General features: G+C 41.2%; 1 protein-coding gene across 1 annotated transcript in view; it reads left to right on the plus strand.

Annotated features, from left to right (window-relative positions):
• ascc3 (activating signal cointegrator 1 complex subunit 3) overlaps nt 1-25,156 on the plus strand; it is a 370,189-nt gene that overhangs the window by 37,112 nt on the left and 307,921 nt on the right. Inside the window, exons 7-8 of the mRNA XM_003215509.4 lie at nt 5,366-5,507; nt 7,174-7,299. Of these exons, the coding sequence (XP_003215557.2) occupies nt 5,366-5,507; nt 7,174-7,299 (268 nt within the window). The remainder of the gene's footprint in view (nt 1-5,365; nt 5,508-7,173; nt 7,300-25,156) is intronic.

A 25,156-nucleotide genomic window follows, 5' to 3' on the forward strand; every position in this document is an offset into this window, starting at 1 on the left:
CCGCGATGAAAATCGCCTTTAAGAGAGCCCACGAAGAAGCTTGTCGGACCCAGTCCGATTCGGCAATGGTCCCTCCGACGCCGGGAAAATCTCTGAGGGTTCCTTCTAAGCAGCCGCTTGCTAAAAAGAGAGCCACCCAACGTTCCTCTTCTTCTGCCTCTTCTAAAAAAGACGTCCCTTCTTCTTCGGCGACTTCTTCTAGGAGATCCTCTCCGATCGCTCCTGCACAGCGGCCTCGTCAACCCTCTCCTCGAGTTCTATCTGATGGCGAACTTCAGGATTCACCCCACCACTCCACCCAAACAGTGGTCAGGGTGCCGTCGCCTCGACCTGCTGCCGTGCATCATCCATCACGCCAGCAGTTTTTTCCCCCGACCTCGACACCGGAACGGGGTAGACAAACCACCCGCTTGGCTCGAGCTGCCCAAGCTTCGGCCTCCAAAGAAACTCGGGCTCAGATGGCTCCTGCTCTTGAGGCCTTGCCTCCCCCAGAGACTGTGCTTTCATCTCCCCCTCAGTCCCCCCAAGGGGCTGAGGACGATGAGATCGATATCGATCGCCCTGACTCCGCTCTCTCAGCCTCGGTGGTGTCTCTCGGCCTCGACCTCTCTCCTCCTCACGATGCATACGAGGTGGATCCTCCCTCACCCACGGACAATATTCGGGCCTTTTCGGACCAAATGGTGAGAATGGCCGATGCTCTAGGTCTAGGGATCAAACAAACTTCTAAGGCGGTGTCTGATCCGGTTTTCAAGCGGGTCCAAGCCCAAGCCCCCCTGGCCATGCTGCTTCCGTTCTTACCTTACCTTCTGGACGTCATCCAGGCATCCTGGAAAACTCCTTCCTCGATCCCTCCTACCTCAAAAAGGATCGAATCCTGGTACCGCACTGATGACGATGCCTTGGAGTGGCTAAAACACCATCCCGACCCGAATTCTATGGTCGTCAAAGCTTCACAGACTTCCGGTCGTGAGTCTAATACTCCTGCAGATAGAGAAGGCAAAAGGTTTGACGCGGTGGGCCGAAAGCTCTATTCTGGGGCCCTTCTACTTTGCAGAATGGCGAACTATGGGGCCTGTATGGGTGCATACCAGCAAATCCTTTGGGAGAAAGCTCAACCCTTCTTCTCAAAGTTGTCTGACGAGGACCGTTTGGTGCTGTCTACCCTTCAGCAAGAGGCTGACTCCCTAGCCCATCATCAAATTCAGATGGCAAAACATACAGGCGACACGGCCGGTAAGATGATCGCCCACGCCATTGCCATCCGCCGTCACGCCTGGCTGAGGTCGTCGGGCCTGTCTTCTTCTTCCAGACAAGTTATTGAAGACCTTCCGTTCGACGCCTTGGGTCTCTTTAATTCCGGCACCGACGATAAACTCAAAACTAACCATGATTTTAAGGTCCTAGCTACCAAATGTGGAGACCAGCCTCAAACTCACCGTACCAAATGGTTTCCTCAACGCTTTCGTCGTTTTCCGCCTCCTTCTTACCGTCACCAGCCCTTCAGGTTTCGAATAACCAGAACCGCCAACAACCTCGCCGGCCTGCTCATCCTCAGAAGCAGCACGGCCGTACTACTCCTACCTCCGGCCAGCCTCATCGGCGTTCCTGACGCCATTTTTCCTTGTCGGGTCTCTACCTCCGGTATCGATGCAAGACCCACTCCTCCGCAGCCCTCCCCTCTGCTACATCAACCTCACGGCCTCTTTTCAGATCGCCTGGCTCCTTTCTTCCATCAGTGGGAGTCTATTACTTCGGATGCCTGGGTTCTCCGAATTGTTCGAGACGGTTATGCCTTGGAGTTCGAAGAGCTTCCGCCCACGGGGCAGATCCTTCTATCCAACCCTTCTCAGGAAATTCTCGCCGAAATCGACACCCTCCTCGCCAAAGGGGCTATTCGGCCTTCTCCATCAGTACAGGACCCTCAAAACAACTTCTCCAGGTACTTCACGGTCCCGAAGAGGGGAGGGGGGCTCCGCCCCATTTTGGACTTGCGTGTGCTCAATACGTTCATACGCCCTACAAAATTCAGAATGGTATCCATCGCTTCCATCCTCCCTATGCTTCAGCGCGGAGACTACTTCGTCTCCATAGATTTACGAGATGCTTATTTCCACGTGGCGATTTGAAAAATCCACAGGCGCTTCCTTTGCTTCAAAGTCCTCGACCAGACCTACCAGTTCACCGTTTTACCCTTCGGCCTCGTCACAGCCCCAAGGGTTTTCACCAAAGTCGTCGCTGTCGTGGCTGCCCACCTCAGACTCCAAGGAATCACAGTTTTTCCATATCTGGACGATTGGCTTCTGGTCGGGCCCAACCCTGTCCTCCTCCGTCGTCACGTTGACGTTACCCTCACTCTTCTCGACTCTCTCGGTCTCCAGTTAAATCTCGACAAATCTCACCTTATTCCGTCGAACAAGATCCGCTTCATCGGCGCCCTGTTCAACTCGCTCTCTCAAACTGTCTCCCTCCCGCTCGACAGGTTTCTCGCCCTTCGGCATCAAATCTCCCTCTGCGAAACCAAACGGAGAGTTCGAGCCCGGTCCATCCAAGTACTCCTGGGCCACATGGCCTCCACAGTCCTCACGACCCCGTTTGCCAGGCTCCATCTTCACACCCTGCAGCGTTGGTTTATAGACGTCTTCAAACCATCCCGCCACCTCAACTCGAGGTTTCTCTCCATCCCGCTCCATGTTCGTCGGTCGCTCCGCTGGTGGAAGTCCCTCTCCAACGTTTGCAAGAGCCTCCCGTTTCACCAGCCTTCTCCTTCGGTCACCGTAACCACGGACTCCTCCAATTACGGCTGGGGAGCCCACCTGGGCAGTCTCACCATACAAGGTCTTTGGTCTCGCTCCGAAAGGACCAATCACATAAACTTTCTTGAACTTCTCGCCATCCTCAAAGCTCTGAAAGCCTTCTCCCGCCTGATCTCCCAGAAGTCTGTCCTCGTTCAATCAGACAACACAGTGGCAGTCTTCTACATCAACAAACAGGGCGGCACGGGTTCAAGGAAGCTAATGCTCCTTTCCTCTCAGCTGTTGTCCTGGTGCATAAGCCGCAACGTACAGATCCTGGCAGTCCATCTTCCCGGGATCCAAAACGACTTGGCGGACGCCCTCAGCAGGATGACTAGTTCCTCCCACGAGTGGATGCTCGATCCCGAGACTCTTCTCTCTCTCTTCCGAAAGTGGGGATTCCCCACTCTGGACCTCTTTGCCTCTCCCCAGAACGCGCAACTACCTCGATACGGCGCGAGACTTCCTCCGGCCTCCTTTCCGGGCTGTCTGGGAGACGCTTTTCTTCTGGACTGGTCGTCGGAACCGATCTACCTCTTTCCGCCGTTCCCTCTGATACCGAAGGTCCTCCAGAGACTCCGGTCGATTTCGACGTCGGCGATCCTGATAGCACCAGCTTGGCCTCGACAGCCTTGGTATCCGGCTCTTCTCCACCTCTCCAAAACGAACTTTCTCGCTCTACCTTTTCTACCACACCTCTTATCCAGAGAAAACGGCCAGATCCTGCACCCGGATCTTCCCTCTCTACATCTCACTGCATGGAGAATTCTCGCCTAACCTCCCTCCCGCAAAACCTGCAGGAGATCCTCCGGGCAGCTCACAAGCCGGCTACAACCAGGTCATACACTTATAAAATCTCCCGCTTCCGTGCCTTTCTTCGGTCTCGGGACATCGCCGTTTTTCCGACCTCGGTACCGATAGTGTTGGACTTTCTTATGACTCTTGCAGATCAGAAGCTTTCGCTTTCCTCTATGAAGTCTTATCTGGCTGCTCTTTCGTGGTGTTTCCAGCAACATGGTAGACCGTCTTTATTCTCTGACCATCTTGTGAAAACCTTCTTAAAGGGGTACAACAACATCCGTCCGCCCTCCCAGCCACCTACGCCGGGCTGGAACCTCGAGCTCGTGCTCTCCCAGCTAACTTCCTCTCCTTTCGAGCCTCTAGCATCGACCGACCTGCGCCTACTTTCTTGGAAAGTAGCTTTCCTGGTGGCCATAACTTCGGCTCGCAGACCCTCGGAGCTGGCGGCCCTTAGGGTTGATGAGCCTTATCTTCGCTTTCATCATGACCGAGCCGTTCTCCGCCCGGACATCACCTTCCTCCCCAAGGTGGTCTCGGCCTTTCACCTTAACCAGGACATTGTCCTCCCCGCTTTCTTTCCAAACCCCTCGTCTCCCCTGGAACGGAGGTTGCATCTCCTCGACATACGTAGGGCTCTTCTCTTCTATCGTGACCGCACCAAGGACATTCGTAAGACTCAGAGACTCTTTATAGCCCATGCCCCAGATAAGCTGGGCGATCCTATTTCCTCGCAAAGGTTATCTCACTGGATTGCTCAGGCCATTGAACTTGCCTACGAACTCGCTAAACGTCCACCTCCCCCGTCCGTTCGCCCGCGTTCGACGAGAGGTCTTTCCACATCAACTGCCTTTCTGAGGGGCATCCCGCTGGACTCTATCTGTAAGGCAGCGATCTGGTCTAACCCCCTTACTTTTGTGTCTCACTATAGAATAGACCAAAAAGCCTTAAAAGACTCAGCCTTTGCTAGATCGGTTTTGTCCTCCTGTTTGTCCTGAGGATTTTATCCTCGGAACTTACCTACCACTCGGCCCCCTGGAGGGTCCCTCCTCATGGTTTTTTCTTATCAGATGTCCCCGTGTTTGGCCATCTCGTTATGCCATATCTATGTTCTAATTTGCACTGTTTTCCTGAACCATTGTGCCTTATGTACTTCTCCTCTCTCCCCTTCGGAGATAATGCACAGTACTTATTTTTTCCTCATGTTTGAAATTGTTTATTTGGTGTCCTACCGAGTTCCTCTCTCGGCATGATGCTTGTGTTACTATATGGGTCCTTCGGACCATGTTATTTATGTTTAATAAAGATGTGTTTGGACATCAACTTGTGATTAAGGTTTGCCTTGTCCCACCATCCGGGACCTAAGCGTGCTAGTCTCCATTAGTGTGCATTCACAGAGTACACGAAGAAAAAGGACAGGTTGCTTACCTGTAACCGTGTTTCTTCGAGTGTACTCTGTGAATTCACACAAGCCCGCCCTTCCTTCCCCTCTGGCAAACCCTCTTCCTTTCTCGTTGCCTTGGCGGCGCAGGAACTGGAGAGCGGGCGCCCAGGGCCGCCTTATATGCCCTCTGGGGACGGGGGGCGTGGCTACCGCCAAAATTTAAACTTTAGCTTGGGAAGAGTTTCCGTTGGAACCTGCGCAGGCGCAGTCTCTCCTCCATTAGTGTGAATTCACAGAGTACACTCGAAGAAACACGGTTACAGGTAAGCAACCTGTCCTTAGTTTGCTTGTTAGATGAATAATTTTCTTCCTATTTTTGCGATTACAGAGAACAAGCACTTCAGAATGCTCGCTCAGTGCCAACTTTAGGCAGACATCGAGACATGGAATATGAAAAAATTCACTACCCACATGTTTATGATTCACAAGCTGAAGCTAGAAAAACCTCATCATTTATTGGAGGATCGAAGGTATGCTGGGGGCAGGATTCTTACTGAGCAACAAGCCTGACTAAGCATAGAACTAATATGGGGCAGTTTTCATACAACCAGTTTTCTCTGAAGAAGCAATAATTTTTCTCTAACTCCATTGCTATTAGTTCCGGTGAGGTGCTTTTGAACCCTTGGAAGCCTTTAACCATATTCAGCTGTTTTTTCTTTAAATATTGAAAATGTAACTGTCCTCTCAGAGCTGTTGGTCAAATTATATTTAAATATACCACAGGGTACATATTTTAAAGATGTTGTTGAACGCTTCCATGTTATGGTACTGAATTAGATCTATTCCTGAGTAGAACCCTACTGGTTTCAATACCTCTCAGGTTACAGATCCTATCTGATCTTGGAAACTAAGCAGGGTCAGCCCTGGTTAGTATTTGCATGGGAGACCGCTACTGAATACCAGGTGCTGTAGACTATATTTCGGAGGGGGGGGGGGGAGATTTCAAAAATATTGCTGTGTATTAATTGCTTAAGAAATTTCTGAAGACACAGACAGACAGACAGACAGACAGACACACAGGGGTTACATTATTCTAGGATTTTCCCACTTAAATATTGGAATGTGCACTTCTCTTCTAGTAATAGACTAATTTTTGGTTTTAGTATTCCAGTTAATTAGAACCCAAAAGTATACTGAATTACAGTAGAGTCTCACTTATCCAACATAAACGGGCTGGCAGAATGTTGGATAAGCAAATATGTTGGATAATAAGGAGAGATGAAGGAGAAGCCTATTAAACATCAAATTAGGTTATGATTTTACAAATTAAGCACCAAAACATCATGTTATACAACAAATTTGACAGAAAAAGTAGTTCAATATGCAGTAATGCTATGTAGTAATTACTGTATTTATGAATATAGCACCAAAAAATCACGATATATTGAAAACATTGACTACAAAATGTGTTGGATAATCCAGAACGTTGGATAAATGAGTGTTGGATAAATGAGACTCTATTGTATTACCAGTTCCTTAAATAAGTGCTATTAATAACATTCTTGATCTTTTAACTACAGTAAAAAGATCAAGAAAATGATCCAACTTCACATTTCTCTCCTTACAACCAATTTTGATTTATTCTTCCTTGTGTTTTTATACCTGTCTTTGTGTTTTACTTTAATCATAGTGTAATATTGTGTACATAGTCAGTACCAGTCATGATGAGCTTTCATTTCAGATCAGAGCCTGCAAACATAATCCACAATCTGAACTTGCATTTAATTTTAAGTAGAATATGGATCAAAATACATAATGGCAAATAAACTCAAATTACTATTCCTAGTTCCTCACTGATGTCCACTAATTTTGATTTGTCTCTTTTAAGAGAGATAGCAGGAAATCTTAAAGCAAAATTGGGTCCCTTATTTCCAATTTCATTACTCTAGCACTTCACAAAAATCTGTAGTAGGGATTAAACTGATTATTTTTTTGGAATTCTGGGGCTATGTTTTGCTCATTATTAGATACCATGCACCTAGCTATGGGTACAGCTAACTAATAAATACTTTAAAGATTTTATTTTTCAGACTCTGTTTAAACAGACTTTCACCTGCTTGTGGAAAAGTTTCAAAACATTATGCATTCAGCTCATTATTTTTAGCTGAGTTTCCTCCTTCTCTTTAATTTTCACAGATGCTCCTGCCAGAAGGTATTGAGAGAGAAAATAATAAAATGTATGAAGAAGTAAAAATTCCACACAGTGAGCCAATGCCTATTGGTTTAGAGGAAAAACCAGTTTATATTAAAGATTTAGATGAGGTAAGGAAACTTAACTAATTCTCCTATAGTGTTTATATAAAAACTCTGACATCTTGTTGTTCTCCACTACTCTTGAAACAATGTTGCATGTGGATAACTAGGAAGAAAAGTAAGGGCATACTATTTTTAATAGTTACATAATCTTTAGTTCTTTAACACCACTAATGTAACATGTAGTCTCCCATCCTGGTGCAGCTGTCCCACATTTACTCCCCATTTCAGGTTCTTTCCTTCTGGGGATTTAGTAGGCTACAGAGGAGAGAAAAAGGTTCTGTTCTGCAATCAAAACTTGGGCACCTAAGTCATAATGTGTGATTTTCATTCCTTTTTACAAAATAGGCTAAGTAGGGAAAATGATGAAACATTTGTGTAGTAACAGGGGGAGTGGATAAGTATGTAGTTTTGTTCTATCCAAGGCCTCATTGTACTGGCTCTCAATTGCCAGTGGAGTGAACCTTTCTTCTCCCATCTCCAAACTGCCTGTAAATATTTGATAAATGCCTCAAGAAAGCAGAAAACCTTAGGCCAAAAGTGTATGTATTGCTTATACACTTAACCCTCTACACATCTCTGCCATGATTTGTAATGGAGCACATTGTTGTAGGCTACTGGACGAACTGTTTTGGAAAAATTCAGAACCCAAAGCAAAGTTGTGTGATTTGGCCAAGTTACATACCTTGGTCAATACTAAGACTGCATCTACACTGTAGAATGAGTGCAGTTTGATACTACCTTGACTGCCATGACCCAGTGCTGTGGAAACCTGGGAGCTGTAGTCTCATAAGTGTCAGGAAGCTGTAGCCGTTCCTTGCAAGGGTAGTGAAAAGTAGTCTGAGGTCACAACAGAATCGGTCCAAATAGAGTCCAAGGCAGAAAGAGAATCCAAATGCTCATGCCAAAGGTCAATAGCAAGGGGCTCATCAAATGTCCAAACATGAAGCACACACAAAGTCCAAGAATCAAGATTACTGGCTAAGATATTCCATACATGAGAACTGCTTCCAGCAAAGAGCTTTTGTAAATGCCAGCCCATTATGCTGCTCCTGCAAAAGTCCTTATAGCTGCGATTTTTCTTTGGGCCAACCAATTGGACCTGCACAGCTGAATGGCATCCACCTTGAGTTGGAGCCGGACAGGGAGAGTTAAGTTCTCTTATTCCTGAAGAGCCTCATTCTGCCTAGGCTCAGTTGTGTCTATTCCTGGAGGGTCCTGCTCCTGCTTAGCAGGAGCATTCTCTGCAGTGTCAGGCTGTTCATCTCCTTTGGCTCAGATTCTGCTGTCGGGAGGAGATCCTCCTCTCCATCCTCATCTTGCCCCATGGACTTGACACTAAGGATAACTTCCATTGGACTTACAATTAATAAATATGCTGCTTCCAGTGTACTCTGAAAAAGTTTGGTATTAACATCTTTCAAACACCATTATGAACAAACAGTTGTGAAATCGTGTTGTCGAAGGCTTTCATGGCCGGGATCACAGGGTTGTTGTATGTTTTTCGGGCTGTGTGGCCATGTTCCAGAAGTATTCTCTCCTGACGTTTCGCCCACATCTATGGCAGGCAGGAGTCTACCGGATACCATGCAGCTGTGGACAAGTATACATAGGGACCACCAAACGCAGCGCCCAAACAAGAGTCAAAGAACATGAAAGGCACTGCAGACTAATTCAACCAGAGAAATCAGCCATAGCAGAGCACTTGATGAACCAGCCTGGACACAGTATATTATTTGAGAACACAGAAATGCTGAACCATTCCAACAACTATCATGTCAGACTACATAGAGAAGCCATTGAAATCCACAAGCATGTGGACAACTTCAACAGAAAGGAAGAAACCATGAAAATGAACAAAATCTGGCTACCAGTATTACAAAACTCTAAAATCAAAACAGTAGATGGGAACCAACACTCTGAGGGCAGAGGGCAGCTAATGACTGAACAAAGGATGCCCCCAGGCAAGAGACAAAACCTTTCCAATGCTAATTAGGGTGATTAACTGAAACATTAATGCTGGCTTCCCAGTGACAAAGGACTCTTGCCACACCCTGGACTCTACACAGACATATATTCTTTCCTTTCCTTACTTAGTTTATCCATACTTCACAACCTCTGAGGATGCCTGCCATAGATGTGGGCGAAACGTCAGGAGAGAATACTTCTGGAACATGGCCACACAGCCCGAAAGACATACAACAACCCAGTTGTGAAATCCCCTGAACTAGCTTGGAAATACGTGTCCAGTTGGATGATTCCTACAGGATTTAGGAATGTTTTATATTAAATATTTTCCTTGATCTTGGTCTTTAAAATAATTCACTTTATTTTTTTTAGCAGTACTTTTTGTTCTTTGCCTCTGGAAGTGGTTTTCTTTTTCCTTACCTCAAAAAGTAGCATGGCAAGATGACATAAAAATGATATGTCTTGGTGCTGCTGTGGTTTGGTTTTTTTTAATCTAGTTGAGCTGTCAAAAGTGTCATAAATATGGCAGTGGGTATTGTCAGGAAAGACTATAGGAAAATATGCTCGGATTCTAATTTTAGCTGTCTTTTGCTTCAAAGAAGATTTCAAACGTATCAGACTAACACTTGAAAAAGTGTTTTGAATATTAGTGACATTCCTGCTACTTACTCTTCTGTGGGCTTTGTCTGCCAGATATTTTTCTTCCACAGAAGTAATGCACGGAGGAAAGAAATATATATTCTTTGGAATGGTTTAGCTTGATTGTTCATATTTTCATATACACATTAGGGTAGCTTTGCTCAGTTTGCCTACAAATCTGAAAATTGTCTGTGTATAAGTTTCTCTTGGGCAAGCTGCACCAGACCTCCTGTAACTCATAGGGCCTCCTTGAAACTTTCCAGCCCTGCTAGATACTTCCATGGTGAAAAACAACCTGATCTTAAAATGGCCAGATGTGCCTCTGGAGCATTGGTTCCCAAACTTTGCTTCTCCAGATGTTTTGGCTCCTAGAATTCCTGACTGTTGGATAAAGTGATGGAGCTTCTGTCCAAAACAAATACAAAAAAGCAAAACCTGGAAAACCAGAGTTTGGAAACCACTTCTCTAAAGAACAGAATTGTTATTTTTTAGAGTATTTTGCTCCCTTTCCAGATGTCTTTTAGGTCCAAAATTTCTGGATAGAAGTGAGTAGGGTGAAAGTTCAGCACACCAAGATCTTGAGGACGTGAAAAATATGACGGGAATGGTCCCCTGCCCCATGGTAATGGCCCACACTTGTGTTAAATGGAGCATCATGGTAACCATAGATCCACTGAGTGCTTCAGATTAATGCAGCATGACAGAACACATGTGCAGAAATATATATATATGGTGTGTTCCACTTGTTTTTAAGCCCCAGCTACTGAAATTTTATGGACTGTTGTAGTTTAAATTGGCATTAAGAGAAATCAGAGTTCCAAATTCCATGCTTCCCCTAACTTTGGATGCTATGTGTGGCCCAACTTCTGAATGTAGCAATACTGCACCAGAAGTTATTTATTTGTAGCCTGACATCTGTACAGAATGACAAACACTTTCTTGCAATATGCGTAGTTGGTTGATTCTTCTATTTTTCTTGAAGCTATGAAGCTATGTGCAAGGTTTAGTCGAAACTGAACCCTTTAAAAGGCAGTTGCTAAAAATACTGATTTTTAAGCTGCACTTCTATCTTATTCATTGCTCAGGTACACATCTAAAGTAAAATAGGTTGCATCTGCACCAGTGGCTCCCAAACTTATTTGGCCTGTCGCCCCCTTTCCAGAAAAAATATTACTCAGCACCCCCTAGAAATTAATTTTTAAATAGCAATTAAACATAAAGATATATGTATTGATGCCAGAGCCAGCCCTAGGTATTTTACAAGTGTAGGCGAACAGAATTTTGCCCCCCCCCCCAACCAATCACTGAAAAATAAAAGCGTTGGATAAGCGAAAATGTTGGATAATAAGGAGGGATTAAGGAAAAGCCTATTAAACATCAAATTACATTAAGATTTTACAAATTAAGCACCAAAACATCATGTTTTACAACAAATCAACAGAAAAAGCAGTCTCTGTTTTGCGCCCGAAGCGACCGCTTAATTCGCCTCATTGTTGAACCGGCTCTGATTGATGCATATGGCAAATGCACCAAATGTGGCCATCACTGCCCCCCTGGATTGCTGCAGCTCCCACCAGGGGGCGGTAGCTCCCACTTTGGGAATCACTGATGTATACTGTAGAATGAATGCAATTCATGCAATTCCATACCATTGAACCATCACTTTAATTGTTGTGGTTCAATGGCATGGAATCACAGAAGTTGTCGTTTTGCAGAGTCTTTAGCTTCTCTGCCCATGAGTGCAGTGCCTCATCAAAGTACACACCCCAGGATTCCATAACATTGAGCCAGGATAGTTAAGGTGGTGTCAAACTGCATTAATTCTTCAGTATAGTTAATGTTAAACCATAGGAAACATTTAGAGATAAACTGTGTTGTTGACTTGGGGGTATGTTTTCTGGGAGACAAATGGATTATTAATTCAATTAATAAATACATTTGATTTCCTCAACTTGGCAGATTAGTGACACTTGTCCATCTTTTAGCTACTAAGCCCCACTATTTCTGTGTTACTGTTTTTGAGTTTGAAACAGCACTGCTGTAGACTTACAAAATAAAAGGAAAGGAGTATGGTTCAACTCATGTTTTCCAGGTGTTGAAGTAGAATGATGCAGTAGTGTAATATGGACTTTCTGGCAGAGAGAGCATTAAGACTGCTGGCCAGTCATAGAAATAGGCTGGCTAGAGAAAGAGAACAAAAGCCCTGAATCCTGGAGCTATTTACAAGGTGAAACAAAAACTCTTCTTTCTTATTAAATTTAAAAGAAAATTTATCTAGTACCCATGTTACTGATGAATGGATTTAGCTTTTTACTCCAAGTGGCTGGTCATTATAGGATTTATTTCATGTCATTTCCATTTTCTTTTATTTGCTGTAATTAATTGATGGTCTAAATAAAGTATACGCATACATATATTCTTTGAGTAATGGTTAGAAATGATTACAAAATCAATACTCCAATTTTTCTGTAATATTTTCTTGCTTTTGTAGTTTGACTTAATAGGCAGGGTTGGCTAAAAGTGGATGCATTTAATATACAAATGTTACTTTTGATGCCATCCTTCAGAATATTTGACGGTTCTAGGTTCACTTCCAGGATTAATTCAATCGCATTTTTAAAAAGTATTTCATGAAAGCTTGACAATACTGATCTCTTTTGAAAAATATTGTAGCATATACTGTAACTGAATATTTGTAGTAACACTGTGCAAAAGTAAAATGAAAAATTGTACACACTACTTCTAATTCAAGAAATATTTAAACTGGAACTCTTTGCCTGCAAGGACAGGAAGAGGTTACCTTAAAATGAAGGTTATTTCTTGCTTGGATGTTCATGAGGATGTTAGGTATGCTATTTTACTTATTTTAAAGAAATTGATTCTTTCTTCATATAAATATCACCTGTAGGTTTTGTGGGATCTTTAGGAAATATGATATATTTTAAGGACAGTACAAATCAGTCTCATATTAAACAGATTTAGCCATATATCTACTTTATAAAAAGTTACAATTTAAAAGTACTTCACAAGCATTCTTGTTCTTGAGCAAACCTCTGATGTCATCTGATTGTTGGGAATGAGTTTGGCTGCACCTTTCCTTCTTCTGTTACAGATGACTGAAATGAAATGACATCTCCAATTAATAGAAATCTCCAGTAAACTTTGAAACTATGGCTCCCAGCTTTGGATCAAGCTATGATCTTAAATCACCTTCAGACTGTGGTTTGAAGATCCTGAGTTGTTGTGAAGTTTTGTAATCTAGTTTACTGGTTATGAAAAAAAGACCATTAATTAGATAATGTTGATTATAACTTATTTGAAGAGGAGTCAGCAATGGCAGTGAGCCTTACTTCTGCTGCTCCTCTCTGGAAGGGTAGTTGTTTCTGATAAAATCCTAAATTATGACCTTCAAATTATAATAGTCTCAAATATCTCACCTGCGTACTGCCTCTTTGCCAGCACCATGTCCATTTGTACAGGAAGATACATTTAATGCTTCAGAATAATGGCATTTTAAGATGAGAATGGTAGATAGGTAGTTCAAATTGAGCTCTGTAGCTCAGTTCAGTGGCTGTTTAGCAAGGGTAGTGAATATGTATCTGAGTTACTTAGCAGCTTCTTAAGAACGTTGTGTGCAGAAAATAAGTATCAAGTAAGTGTTCATACTCGTGAAGTATTTTCCCTTGTATTTTATTTAATGTAATAGACTTTAAGTGTTAAGAATCATCAAGATTGATTTTAATTATGGTGTTAATTACAAAGCAAAAGTCTCAATTTAAATTATTGATTTTAATCATCACTTCCTACTTCTGTGTCACTTCATCACAGAAGGTGGATTCTATGAGTTTTTTTCTTAGCTGAAATAGATGTATGTGTCCTATTTGCTCTTGTGCTAATATCATGAAAACTTAAACCTACAAGAGAAATAGCATCAAGAGTACATATAAAAACTTCTTGCTCAGAATTTATTGATGCTTATCAATCCATAGGTTATTCAGAGATATAAACGTACTCAGATTAGTGTGCAAGCTGTAGAAACCTGCAGCCATGTGTAAGTGGGAGGCAACAAAGGGAGGGGTGCCCCTGAATTTAAATCATATCAAATTATTTAATTGTATTTGTGATAATGGTCTTAGTGGGCAATTACAAAGGATCAAGGTCCTCACCACCATATCCTTTGACCTCTGTGGGCTGCTAAGAATTGTAGGAGACTGACATGTGACTTCCCATTTTGAAAAACTATAAGGCTGTTTGAGTTCCCTGCAAATGAATGCTGCTCCAAAATTGCATCAATATGGATTTATATCCACTTGATAGTCACAGTGGAGCAATCATCCATTTAGGGATGTGTTTCTTACCAGAAATAGAAGAGCTTTTGAAGGTGATATGGAGGGTCTTGGTGTTTCAAATGTGATCCACCAATCACATAATTGCCACTCTTGGTGTCAAAAGTTATTTTTCTTTTTTAGAGAAGTATCCTGTGTACTATGAATGATAGTCCTGGTTCAAGGTCTGACAGAACAAAGCCATATTTATAAGAATGGCCATAAATCTGTGAATAATGTCTTGCTTGCCTAAAGATCTTGTGGTAGTCCCATAGAACCACTGAGCATTTCAGTGTATTTTACCACCTTTAAATGTGGAATAAAAATAGCAGTGTGATCATAACACAGTTCTTGCAGCTCACGTATTGTTTGACTAATGCTAGTATTGGTGAGTGCACCATGGTTAACTCTATGAGGTGATAACGGATATAGTTTTGTTTTGCCACACTCCTAGTTCAACACCATCTCACTTTACTAAAGTAAAATCGTATATACTCATTTATAAAACTTCAAATTTGGATATTAAAAAGTAGTTCATTTTATCCCACAGTTGTATTATTGGTTCCTTTTTATTACAGTAGAGTCTCACTTATCCAACATAAACGGGCTGGCAGAACGTTGGATAAGTTAATATGTTGGATAATAAGGAGAGATGAAGGAGAAGCCTATTAAACATCAAATTAGGTTATGATTTTACAAATTAAGCACCAAAACATCATGTTATACAACAAATTTGACAGAAAAAGTAGTTCAATATGCAGTAATGCTATGTAGTAATTACTGTATTTATGAGTTTAGCACAAAAAAATCACGATATATTGAAAACATTGACTACAAAAATGCGTTGGATAATCCAGAATGTTGGATAAGCGAATGTTGGATAAGTGAGACTCTACTGTATTTAGGAAGTTCCTTCAGTTAGGCCAAATTTTAGCTTCATGTGGAAATACATGTCCTTATCCAGACAGTGGAACGGTTTTTTAATGCCTTTGTTTTCTGACCCCCCCCCCCAAAAAAAATTCCCATATATTGAGAAATCTTAGGATACTATAAATTCCCTCCATCCCCAAGCGTGTTTGTGGGTGCAGAATCAAGAGTATTCCATGATAACCAAAATTTCCAGTGCTAGAAAATGCAAATCCACATGAGGCACAACATTTGTTTTGCATAAGTGACCAATTTTGTTTCCTGAAAAACAAATTACTATTACTTTTGTCTGAAGTAAATGTGCAGAACAACATCTGATTGTTCAAAGTATCTGAAACTCTTTGGGTGACAGTGTTGTAAATTACCTTGCAGATCTGGTTCTCCGAATTCTGCTACAAAACTAGTCTCTGAAGAACTAAAATGTCGTATATTCCTGAATGAAACAAATTGGATTTTAAACTTCCACTGTTTTTGAATTATCAGTTCATTTTTATTTAGTTTGAAGAAATATATAGTAAATTATTTTATGAAATTTGGATGTTAATATTTTTTGTTTTCCTAAAGAGAATAATTGTGTATTTTTTTACTTCAGGCACTTGAATCTGCTTTTCTGCATATAATTACTAGGAAACAACAAATATTTGAACACTGTTATTAACTGGAGTTAATTTTTTGTGTGGTATGCATGGTGAAAATGTCACAGAGATACTCTAATTATTATGTAGCTTTCCAATATTAAGTGTTTTGTGGAGAAGAAAAAATGTCATGCTTTTGTTACAGTTTTAGACATTAACAGAATATACATTATGTGCCCTAGAAATTTGTAGATGATAATTATTATGAACAATCCCTGCCCCTCAGGAACAGGCTGTTGTGTTGGATAAAAGTATCAAGATTACTTCGTGAAGTGTTGCTATGAATCAAACATAGCCACTTCTCAATAGCATAATTTAGGTTATTTAATTAGGTTAAATAAAACTAGATAGCTATTCTATTTTGCTTTATTTTATTTATTAAATGTATACAACATGTTTCTCTTGGGATGAGAACCAAGGCAGCTTACAAAAATTTAAATCAAGAGTCTTACTTTACAAAAGTTTCTTTAAAAGAAATTAATAAAACATACTTTGTGGAAATATGTTTTAATATGTGTATTCAATTGAATATTTTAAAATGGTTATGTGTTTTAGCAATGTTGTAACTCGCCTCGAGCCATGAGAAGAGGCGGGAAGAAATAAAATAGTAGTAGTAGTAATAGCATTATTTTAAGAAATGACTAAAACAAAGCATAATGAATAATAATAAAATTACAGTATATCTGTTAACAAACATTACTTGATACGCAATGTACAACTCGAAGGCTTGTCCAAATAAAAAGGTTGTCCTGTTGTCCAAAGGAGGGCAGGGAGGGAGCCAACTGGACCTACTATGGGAGGGAGTTCTGCTGCCTGGGGGCAGCCATGGTTAATGAGCTTTTCTGTGTCCTCACCAAATGGGCTTCTCCTTCATATCTTAAAACTCAAAGCTGTGTTTGATATTGTATTTGTTTCGGTTAATTGTACCTTTGGATGCATCTACAATGTTGAGTTAATGCAGTTTGACACCACTTTAACTGCCATGACTCAGTGATATTAGACTCATAGTAGTTTTGCAAGATTTTTGGCATTCTCTACCCAAAAGTTATTGCACCTCACCAAACGACTTATCTGAGGATTCCACAGCATCGGGTCTGGTCAGTTCAAGCGATGGCAAACTCTATTAATTCTACAGTGTAGATGCACCGCAAAGCATATGTGCTTTCTAATAAAGGACATTCAAGATAAGATGATGTGAGTTCATTTGCTTGTTGAATAGTTGGATGTTACAGAAAAGAGAGTAGGACATATGGGCCTCTTTAGAGAGGACAGCAAAGGGATTCTTAATAATGTCTAATGTGACCCATGTTGCTATAGTTATATTCTAATATTTTTTCTATTTTAATGTTTACATGCCTTAATTAACACTTCAGTATGATTTTTAGTGTTAGAGAGAACACTAATGTGTTAGAGAGAAGACGTATTTATATCCCACTTTTTCTTGGGAGAGAAAAAGTGGGATATAAACATTAGTACTGCTACTGCTACTACTACCACTACCACCACCACCACCACCACTACTACTATTAATAATAAAATAATAATAATAATAATAATAATAATAATAATTCAGTATCAGTAAAATAATAAATAATATTAATTTCACATTGCATTTTAAGGACACATGCAACAGATTTCTATCTCTGCTTCTTTCATAAATTAATCCATTAATTAATGGATAAATAAATTAAACATATAAATAAATGAATTATATCTATCCCCTGCTAGTAGTCAAATGCAAAAGTACCCACCTACTGTTGGAAAAGTGTGCAAACATGTTTGAGAAAATGATTCTGTGTGATCTGCTTTTCACAAAAAGTTCTTTTTGTGTTTTTTAAAACTTGTTTTGCACAAAAAACATGATTTCACACAAAAATGGATTGTGTGTAAAAGAAACGTGTGTGTGTATGTATTAAATCTGTCAAGTGCTTTGATATGGCCGATGGGCTAATCAATAAAACGTACTATTCAAACTGCAAAGTGTTTACCTCTGAGTTCTCCCTCACACCTTGATTTCCTAAGTATCAGGCTACCTTTTTTTTTTTTTTTTGGCTGGGAATGAAAAATAGCAAATGGTCTTTCCATTCCTTAGAGGGAAATACTCATCACAAAATTGTAGTTTTGAGAAAGTGGACATTGATTTTGCAGTCTGTTGTGAAGATCTTCTAATCAACTAATGCATTAGCAGATCTTGCCAACCAGGAGGTTTGTATGTGCGCTGTTACCCTGTGTCTGAATACTTTACAAAATTACCTTTGCAGTATGATTTTCATCTAATTTCACATCTAGTATGCTTACAGAATGTAGTGTTAAAATTATCCATCAATTAATAAGATAGCTTAGTATAAGTTACCTTGATAGGAATTCAGTATCCATGTACAGACGGATAACTGTGTACCTTCATAGGGCACAAAACAATGTTTAAATGCTGTGCGTAAAGAAATCCCATTACAAGAAAACTCTGTGATAGATTTGCTTTAGCGTTGCCATAAGTTGGAAATGACTTGAAAGCTCAGAGCAACACCAACTGTGCTTAAAAAAATTCTACACATGGGAGCACCATATAAAAGTTTGTTCTGGAATAGAAAATGTAGGTGACAAAAATATCCGAATGTAGTAGAAGACATAAGAAATGTAGAATATTGATCAGTTGACATTTTTATAATGTTTCCAGAGGTTATGGTGTGCCTTTTGTTATTGTGAACAGGCAAGCTTTCTTTGGAGTAGATAAACTGTCCAGTAAGAACAATGGCAAATTACTTTGTGCTGTATTCAGAAAAACTTCCAAGTTTATTTGAGCATGTGTGTGTGTGCGCGCACACACACGCACCTTTAAGTCATCTGTTGATTTATAATAATCCCATCAATTTATTGGGTTTTCTTAGGCACAAAATAATAAATTTTGCTAGGGCAAATTATATATGTAATCAAGACATCACCAAGCTCTGGAATACAATTTGTAAGCAGAATACAATCTCTTTTTGGGAGCATAAAGTTCCTCAGTCTATTCTGTTACGACTTTGTGTTTTGTTGTTTGCTGTTCAGGCCCCTTCTACACTGTCCTTATATCCCAGAGTCACATCCCAGGTTATCTGCTTTGAACTGGATTATATGTCTCCACTGCCATATAATCTTGGATAAGCAGATAATCTGGCATCAGATCCTAGGGTATAGGGCAGTGTAGAAGGGCTCTCAGTGTGGTCTGTTTCTTCAGAAAGGGAAATACTGCCTTGCAGTGGTCAGAGATTTTCCTTCTTTTAAATCTAAGTTAATTTGCTATTTGCATGAACTGATAAACACTATAATTTTGTCAGATGTGTACATGTTTGCTTTTGAATTTGGCAGGTAAGTGGCACTGTTCCATCACAAGGTGAACTACTTACTGTATGACATTCAGCATGTCTAGAGGTTCTTAACGTAGAACTATTTCACTGGCTATTGATATTGAATGGATCTCTACCAAATTGTGAATCAGTTTAGGCATTCTATCAAGTCAGTTATGCCGGTTACAGATGGGCTTGAAATAACTGCTGATTGAACTCTAGTATTCATGTGTACCTAACAGCTTCACTTGTTTGAGGATCTCAGCTAAGTTGGTTTGTCCTCCATGGGCAATGTGGTTCATTCATGCTTAGGACCTTTGGAAAGTCTTCCTGTGGGATGTTAGCAAGTCTAAAGGAAGAGCATTTTGAGAATTATCTGCTACTAGATGTACATGGAGCAAATGTAATTTACACAAATGTAATTTATGATAGATTAAATCATATAATGATGGTCTACAAGAAGTAATAGATTGTATTATTCAGATAGTTTTTATTTAAAAACAGTTTTATCTTCTTTAGTGTCTTACTCTGTTGAACTGCTATATGAAGTAAAAAATGTGAGAAAAACAAGTATGAAAAAGTCATTCAGAGCATTAATGCTTATTCCCTAAAGAATGTCCTTTGTGTTCACAGTTGTCTCACTCCACTTTGATGGGTTAGCATTTATTACCTCTGTCAGCTATAATTATCCTCTAAAGTAGTTCCCTCTGCTTTTTTGTTAAATAGATCTTGTTGCACAAAGATTGAAGGAGGTAGTTTTGTTTCCCATCATAGCAGAAGAGGTGATTTAAATATATGCTCTGAAAATCATTATTCTGTGCATGCAAAGATCTCTAAAGTGATAAGATTCCTAAAAGCTTTAAGAGTGATTCATGCTGGAGCAGTTGGAAGCAGTGCCATTCGTTAGTGCTTATAGCGAAAGAATTTTTTACTCAAGGCTTTTTTGTTCAACCATTTTTATTCTGCAATAAATACACATTTGTTGAGCACCTCCTCCAACAGGTTTACACTTCCGTTGCTGTGAAATCATGTTTTCCAAGAATTCAAAGCACAATAGGAAAAATCAGGTGGTTTCCTAAAAAGCATATCCATTACTAATGTGATTGTACAGCTGAACAAAATGAGGAATGTGGTCGAATGAGTGTCACAGATATCTTCTGGGCATTTTTGTGATGGATGACAGCTTTACTTATCATCTCTGTAGGATTTTATGAACTGTTTTAAGTGTGAGTGTGCAAGTTTCATTCACTTTTCAAGCTATGTGAAAGCTATGCAGTAGTGTTTCCTCCCATGGTAGTGGCCTGCTGAGTTTTTCTTTTCTTTTCGAATGTCTAGTTTTTAAACATGTTCTGGAAACCAGGTATCATTATAAAATGGCTTCCTTAAGTCTGAAACTTATTTGATATATTTCTACTCCATCTGTCAATATAAAATTAGGAGAGTAGCATTAAAACAACCAAAGCAAGGTATGAAACAGAAAAAATGGAGTGTTTAGAAGAACAGCATGAAAAAAGGGAAACTGAAAGCATGCCAGAAATAGATATTAGACATGTACTGCTCTTTGGCTGAAAAGGACTGGGTAAATAGCTTTTATCTGGTGCTTAGTATATCTTTCAATAGATAGCTCTACAGTGCCCAGTTTCGGGTCACTATCATCATTGTCTCAGTAATGAGGGGAAAGCCTCTCTAGATGCCTTTAAAGAGCCACCAGGTTCATAAAAGACCAATTAAATTACTCCATGGGCTAAGAGCCTGTAGCCAAAGCACCACAGTGATGCTTACTCATCTGCTAGATACTGTGGTAAACACACTTGTGCCAGTTTGAAAGTTAGCTATAATACTGGTTGTGACAGCCTGCCGGCTCACTTTTTGTAAGGAATCTACCCCATTGCCTTACCATTTCTGCCTTTCCGAGCCTCCTGGAGAGTTTCACTAATTTCCTGGAACATTTTCCCAACTAAGATTGAGATTGGCCCTGTTATTGATATAAATGCTGAGAAAAATCTCAGCTGGAGCAGTAAGGTGAGGATCCTGAAAGCTCAAATGTAGAAGTCAGTGGATAAATTTTAAAAATAAATTACAAGGACAAATTAGAGAGGCATTTGAATTTGTTTTACCTTTTATCATGATCCAGAATTGCAATTGTATCTAGTAAAGCTTTCTATTCAAAACTTATTTCTAGCATTATACAGTAGTTAGAATCAACAGTGGCATGAAGGAAGGAATCAGCTGTTCTGTTAGGTCATCCTTGATGTCTGTTAGAGGGAAGTACTTGTTAGATTTTACACTTTATATCAGAGGCTTTTGGAGTTAATATTAACACTGTGTATGCAGTCTTAGTATCCAATTCGGGTGTGAGAGACCCCGGTTTAAATTCTTTCCTGATTGCAAATTCTGCGATAAGTGGCTATTAATGTTAACAAATTACATACTGAAGGAAAATAACTATTAGGCCACCACCATCATGCTCTAGAGCAGGGTTTCTTGAACTTTTCCACTCAGGATGCCTTTCTCCCCAAGATACTTTTACATGACTCCAGGTGTATAAGTATATAAAAAAGTATAAAAATGAAACATGTTGTGATGCCTATGACACCTTTGGCCCCTGACCCTGTGGCCATTACTGTCCAGGACAAAGAAGACTTGGGTTTTTTCCCATGTCAGCAAGATTCAACTCCTTTCCAGATGCCTCATGTTGACATCTCCGAGCCAGAGCCAATTAAGGATGCCCTTGAAACAGTGCCGGCTCTCCCAGATTCTCTGGAAGGTTTAGTGTTTGATTGTAGGGCATTTGTGCAAACAGAGAGATCGCAAAGACAAAGCTTGCGGAGAAGCACCAGATTAGCGGAGCGTGGTGACTATGGCTAAGCCCTGTTCTCTTGGGAAGAATTTGGGAGTTAGACACCTGGTGCAGTGACTGTGACAAGCTCAGTTCTCTTGGGAAGTTTTAGGGAGTCAGGCACCTGGTTTGGGGGAGCTTATGAACTTCAATAAAAGTATTGCGCTGAGAACTTTCCTTCGCGGGGTCAACTTTACTTCTAACTGAGAAGCATCATTGTCTCTAGTTCTTGAAATCCAAGCGGCCTGAAGGTGCGCTACTCTCGAGTAGACCGGGCACCGGTCTACCTCCTTGCCAAGTTTGGACTGCGTTTCAGCTCCTGCACATCCAGTTTATGCCTTGCCCTGAAATCCTGCTTTTGGACATTTACTCCAGAGAACTCTTCTTGCCACTTTGCTCCTTTTTCCCCACTCAATACTCAAGCCGAGTTTGAGTGTGTTTCAGTTTCTGGATTTTGGACTCTAATATTGGACATAAGATTTTCACTTATTGGACTAATTTTTGATCTTTCCTGAAAGGTCAATTGCTTATTCAACTTTGCTGCTTAATTCCTTTTGGAACTTATTTTGCTTTAATAAAGATATTATATTGTTATTGACCTCTGTGTTGGTTTTCAGTGCTCTCGCTGCCTAGGGGTGTAACACATGTACTGATAACCAAACAGCATTTACAAGGCTTGCTAAACAGTCTGATTTTCCTTTTTATGAAGTACAGCTTCATAAGTTTCTTCTGCAGAGTCCACTGTACTTACTTACTTACTTACTTACTGAGGCGATCCCTCGTAGTTCGAGGATGATGGTCCTCCGTCTTCGCTATCTTTGGGGATAGAAGACCTCAGCTTCTATGTGGAGTTTCAGGGCCAGAAAAGCAGATGGAGGAGGCAAAAGAATGGTTTACCCCAAGGCAGTGTTCTTGCACCGACCTTATTTAACATCTTCACCAATGATCAGCCACTACCACCACTCACAAAGAGCTTTATATATGCTGATGACCTTGACCATACAACACAAGTGAAAGATTTTGAAACAGTTGAAAACCAACTCACTAATGCCTTGAAAGATCTCTCCAGCTACCTGAACCACCTGAAGCCTAACCCTGCCAAGACACAAGTGTGTGCTTTCCACCTTCCACCTACGTAACCGTGAAGCCAACAGGAAACTGAAAGTTACTTGGGAAGGCCAAGAGCTTGAACACTGTTTCCATCCTAAATATCTTGGTGTCACCTTAGATCGAACACTAACATATAAGAAATACTGCATGAACACCAAGCACAAAGTAGCTGCACGCAACAACATCCTGCGGAAACTGACTGGCAGTGCATGGGGTGCAGACCCACAAGTAATAAGAACATCAGCCCTGGCCTTGTCTTACTCAACTGCTGAGTACGCCTGTCCTGTCGGGCAAACGTCTGCCCATGCGAAGCAGGTGGACATAGCACTAAATGAAACATGCAGAATAATCACAGGATGCCTTAAACCTACACCTGTTGATAAACTCTACAAGTTAGCTGGCATTGCCCCTCCTGACATGCGATGGGAAGTTGCTGCTAACTGTGAGAGAAATAGGGTCGAACATTGTGAAAGCCATCCACTGCATGACTACCAGCCTCCTCCCACCAGACTCAAATCAAGGAAGGGCTTCATGAGAACCACCACTCCCCTTGATGTTCCTCCAGCAACAGCAAGGGTGTCCCTCTGGGCAGCTAAACTTGGCAATCCTAACTGGATGGCCCCCTATGAGGGTCCTCCTCCAGGGGCAAACCAAGAATGGGCAACTTGGAAGTCCCTAAATAGACTTAGAAGTGGAGTGGGCAGATCTAAAGACAACTTGGCAAGGTGGCACTACCTGGAGGAATCCTCCACCTTGTGTGACTGTGGAGCAGAACAAACAATTCCGCATATGTATGCTTGCCCACAATGTCCTGTCTCATGTATGGAGGAGGAGTTGTTTAAAGCTATGGACAATGAGGTTGCTGTTGCCCGCTTTTGGTCTAAAACTATTTAGTTGCTTGTGATTTCCTTCCCCCCCCCCCCATCATTTTAAAATGTATTTGTTATGCAATGCTTTTGACATGAAATAAAAAATCTTGGGGATGGATCCGTAGATGGCAGAAGAGACCTATTCATGATCTGCATGTTCTCCTGCAGTGAGGACATCGGTTTCCAGGTGGAAGGTGGTCTCGGTCAGGGTTGGCTTGACGGGCCTTCCTCTTGGCACGTTTCTCCCTTAAGTCCTCCGTTCGTGCCTCTTGGAACTCCGCAGCACTGCTGGTCACAGCTGACCTCCAATTAGAGCGCTTAAGGGCCAGGGCTTCCCAGTTCTCAGTGTCGATGCCACAGTTTTTAAGGTTGGCTTTAAGCCCATCTTTAAATCTCTTTTCCTTCCCACCAACATTACGTTTCCCGTTCTTGAGTTCGGAGTAGAGTAGCTGCTTTGGGAGACGGTGATCGGGCATTTGGACAATGTGGCCAGTCCAGCGAAGTTTATGGTGTAGGAGCATTGCTTCAATGCTGGTGGTCTTTGCTTCCTCAAGCACGCTGACATTTGTCCGCCTGTCTTCCCAAGAGATATGCAGGATTTTTCTGAGGAAACGCTGATGGAAATGCTCCAGGAGTTGGGTGTGATGTCTGTAGACCGTTCACGTTTCGTGGACATAGAGCAGGGTTGGGAGGACAATGGCTTTATAAACAAGCACCTTGGTATCTCTACAGATGTCCTGGTCATCAAACACTCTCTGCTTCATTCTGAAAAATGCTACACTCGTAGAGCTCAGGCGGTGTTGTATTTCAGTGTCGATGTTGACTTCTGCACAACAGATGTGTGTAAATGTCTAAAACGGCCACTAGATGATGTTCAGGTTTTTTTTACTGTTGCCAATTTTGGGACACCCCAACATTGAGCTAAGGGGACCCCATTTAGAATCGGAACTCACAATTCGAGAAGAAGTGCTCTAGAGCAGGAGCAGGGAACATGCAGACTTTCCATTTAGTTCTTCCCTACCATCTGTTTTGTTAGTTCACTACTGAATTTTGGTAGTAAATTGAAGTTATGGCAACAACCCCCTTCCAGTTTCATATTAAAATATGTTGTCTGTAAATGAGTACCTTGCTTTAAATTATGCATTTTAAATTCTCCCAAAAACTCAAATCAGCTTTCATGTAACTTCTCTCAAATGAAACGGAGGTTTCTTTGGTGTCTATTTTCAATGAT

This window comes from Anolis carolinensis, chromosome 1 (assembly GCF_035594765.1).
Source record: "Anolis carolinensis isolate JA03-04 chromosome 1, rAnoCar3.1.pri, whole genome shotgun sequence".
Lineage (NCBI taxonomy): Eukaryota > Metazoa > Chordata > Lepidosauria > Squamata > Dactyloidae > Anolis > Anolis carolinensis.